The sequence below is a fragment of the Terrapene carolina genome, unplaced genomic scaffold (genome assembly GCF_002925995.2).
Source record: "Terrapene carolina triunguis isolate 2854851 unplaced genomic scaffold, T_m_triunguis-2.0 Scaffold461, whole genome shotgun sequence".
NCBI lineage: Eukaryota > Metazoa > Chordata > Testudines > Emydidae > Terrapene > Terrapene triunguis.
In genome coordinates, this window is record NW_020664812.1 from 1,732,491 (window position 1) to 1,733,944 (window position 1,454).

Here is a 1,454-nt window from a genome sequence, read left to right on the forward strand (position 1 = left end):
GGGGAGGAGAGGGGGGGTGCGGTTGCCCGAGTGCTGGGATGTGGGGGGCAGGAGGGAGCACCGGGCAGGGACGGTGGGGAGGAGAGGGGGAGTGGCAGGTGCCCAGGTGCTGGACTGGGGTTTGTAGGGTTGGGGAGCAGCGGGTGTAGATGGCAGCTACCTAGCGGGCCATGTTTTTCTGCCAGCCTCGGGGCTGCCTGCCATGTGACCCCTATGCTGGTGCCTGGAGTGCTGTGAGCTCCTGGTGGCAGTGTCCTGGCTGGCAGCCTGCCACAGCTGTATGGGGTGGGGGTCTGACCCCCCTCTGCTGCCATCTCCCCAGGCGGTTTTGCCCTTCTGCCCTTCCTCTGGCTGGTCAACGTGCTGTGGTTCTGCCGCGAGGCCTTCCTGGCGCCCGCCTACACCGAGCAGCCGCAGATCAAGAGTTGTGAGTGGGGCAGTCTGCTGAAGGGAGGGGGGTGCTGGGCACAGTGCTGGGTATGGCTCTGTGCTGGGAGCAGTGCCAAGGGCATTGGGGGCAGGGAAGGGGTGATTGGGGCTGAGCTTGGGGGCAGGGACCAGGGGCATGGCAGGTGGTTCCCGGGGGGGGGGGGCGGAGGGGGGTATTGGGTGTAGACCATGGGGACAAGAGGTGCATTGGGGGTGCAGCTATTGGGCAGGGCCTAAGGCATGGAGGACAGTGCCCAGAGGACTGGGAGAGGGTATTGGGAGCTGAGCGAGGGGGCAGGAGGGAGGGGCCCCTGGGGCAGGGCCCGGGGGGGCCATTGGGGCAGGGGACAGGGTCCTGGGGGGCAGGAGGGAGGGGCCATTGGGGTAGGGGACAGGGCCCTGGGGGCAGCAGGGAGGGGCCATCGGGGCAGGGCCTACATTGTGACGGGCACCGCACTCAGCCCCCCCGTCTCTTTCAGACGTCCAGCGTTCGGCCGTGGGGCTGCTGTTCTGGGTGGTCGTGCTGACCACATGGGTCACCATCTTCCAGACACACCGGGCCCGCTGGGGCGAGCTGGGCGACTACCTGTCCTTCACCATTCCGCTAGGCATCCCCTGATGGCACCCCGCTCAGAGGGCATCCAGGGGGCGCCCTCCAGCTGGGACCAGCGGGGGTCACGTTCCTGCCAGAGCTGCCGTTCCTGGCTGGGGTTGCCGGTCCTCCACATGCCCGGTTCTGCCCCGTGATCCCAGCTGGGCTGCACCCCCTGCTCCAGGAGAATCAATAAAGCTGAGGCCCGTTTTACCCTGTCCCACTGGCTCTGTGGCTGTGTGTGGGAGCACCAGCTGGGGTGTGAGTTCCTGGGGCAGAGGTGTGTAGGGCCCAGAGAGGCAGCAGAGACAGGCAAGGACACTTCAGTGATTCAAGCCACCTGAAGTGGGGAAGGGCAGCGTGTGAGGTAAGGGGGCGTCCCCACCACAATAGTCTTGGCTCCTGCCTTTCCTGGGGGGACATGCACATTCCC

General features: G+C 66.6%; 1 protein-coding gene across 2 annotated transcripts in view; it reads left to right on the top strand.

Annotated features, from left to right (window-relative positions):
* The window catches only part of PSENEN (presenilin enhancer, gamma-secretase subunit), a 10,222-nt gene extending 8,983 nt beyond the window's left edge, over positions 1-1,239 (top strand). For both annotated transcript variants that reach the window (XM_026658580.2, XM_026658581.2), the window contains exons 3-4: positions 323-427; positions 909-1,239. In XM_026658580.2, coding sequence (XP_026514365.1) covers positions 323-427; positions 909-1,048 — 245 coding nt within the window. In that variant the 3' untranslated portion in view covers positions 1,049-1,239. The remainder of the gene's footprint in view (positions 1-322; positions 428-908) is intronic.
* The last annotated feature ends 215 nt before the right edge of the window (positions 1,240-1,454 follow it).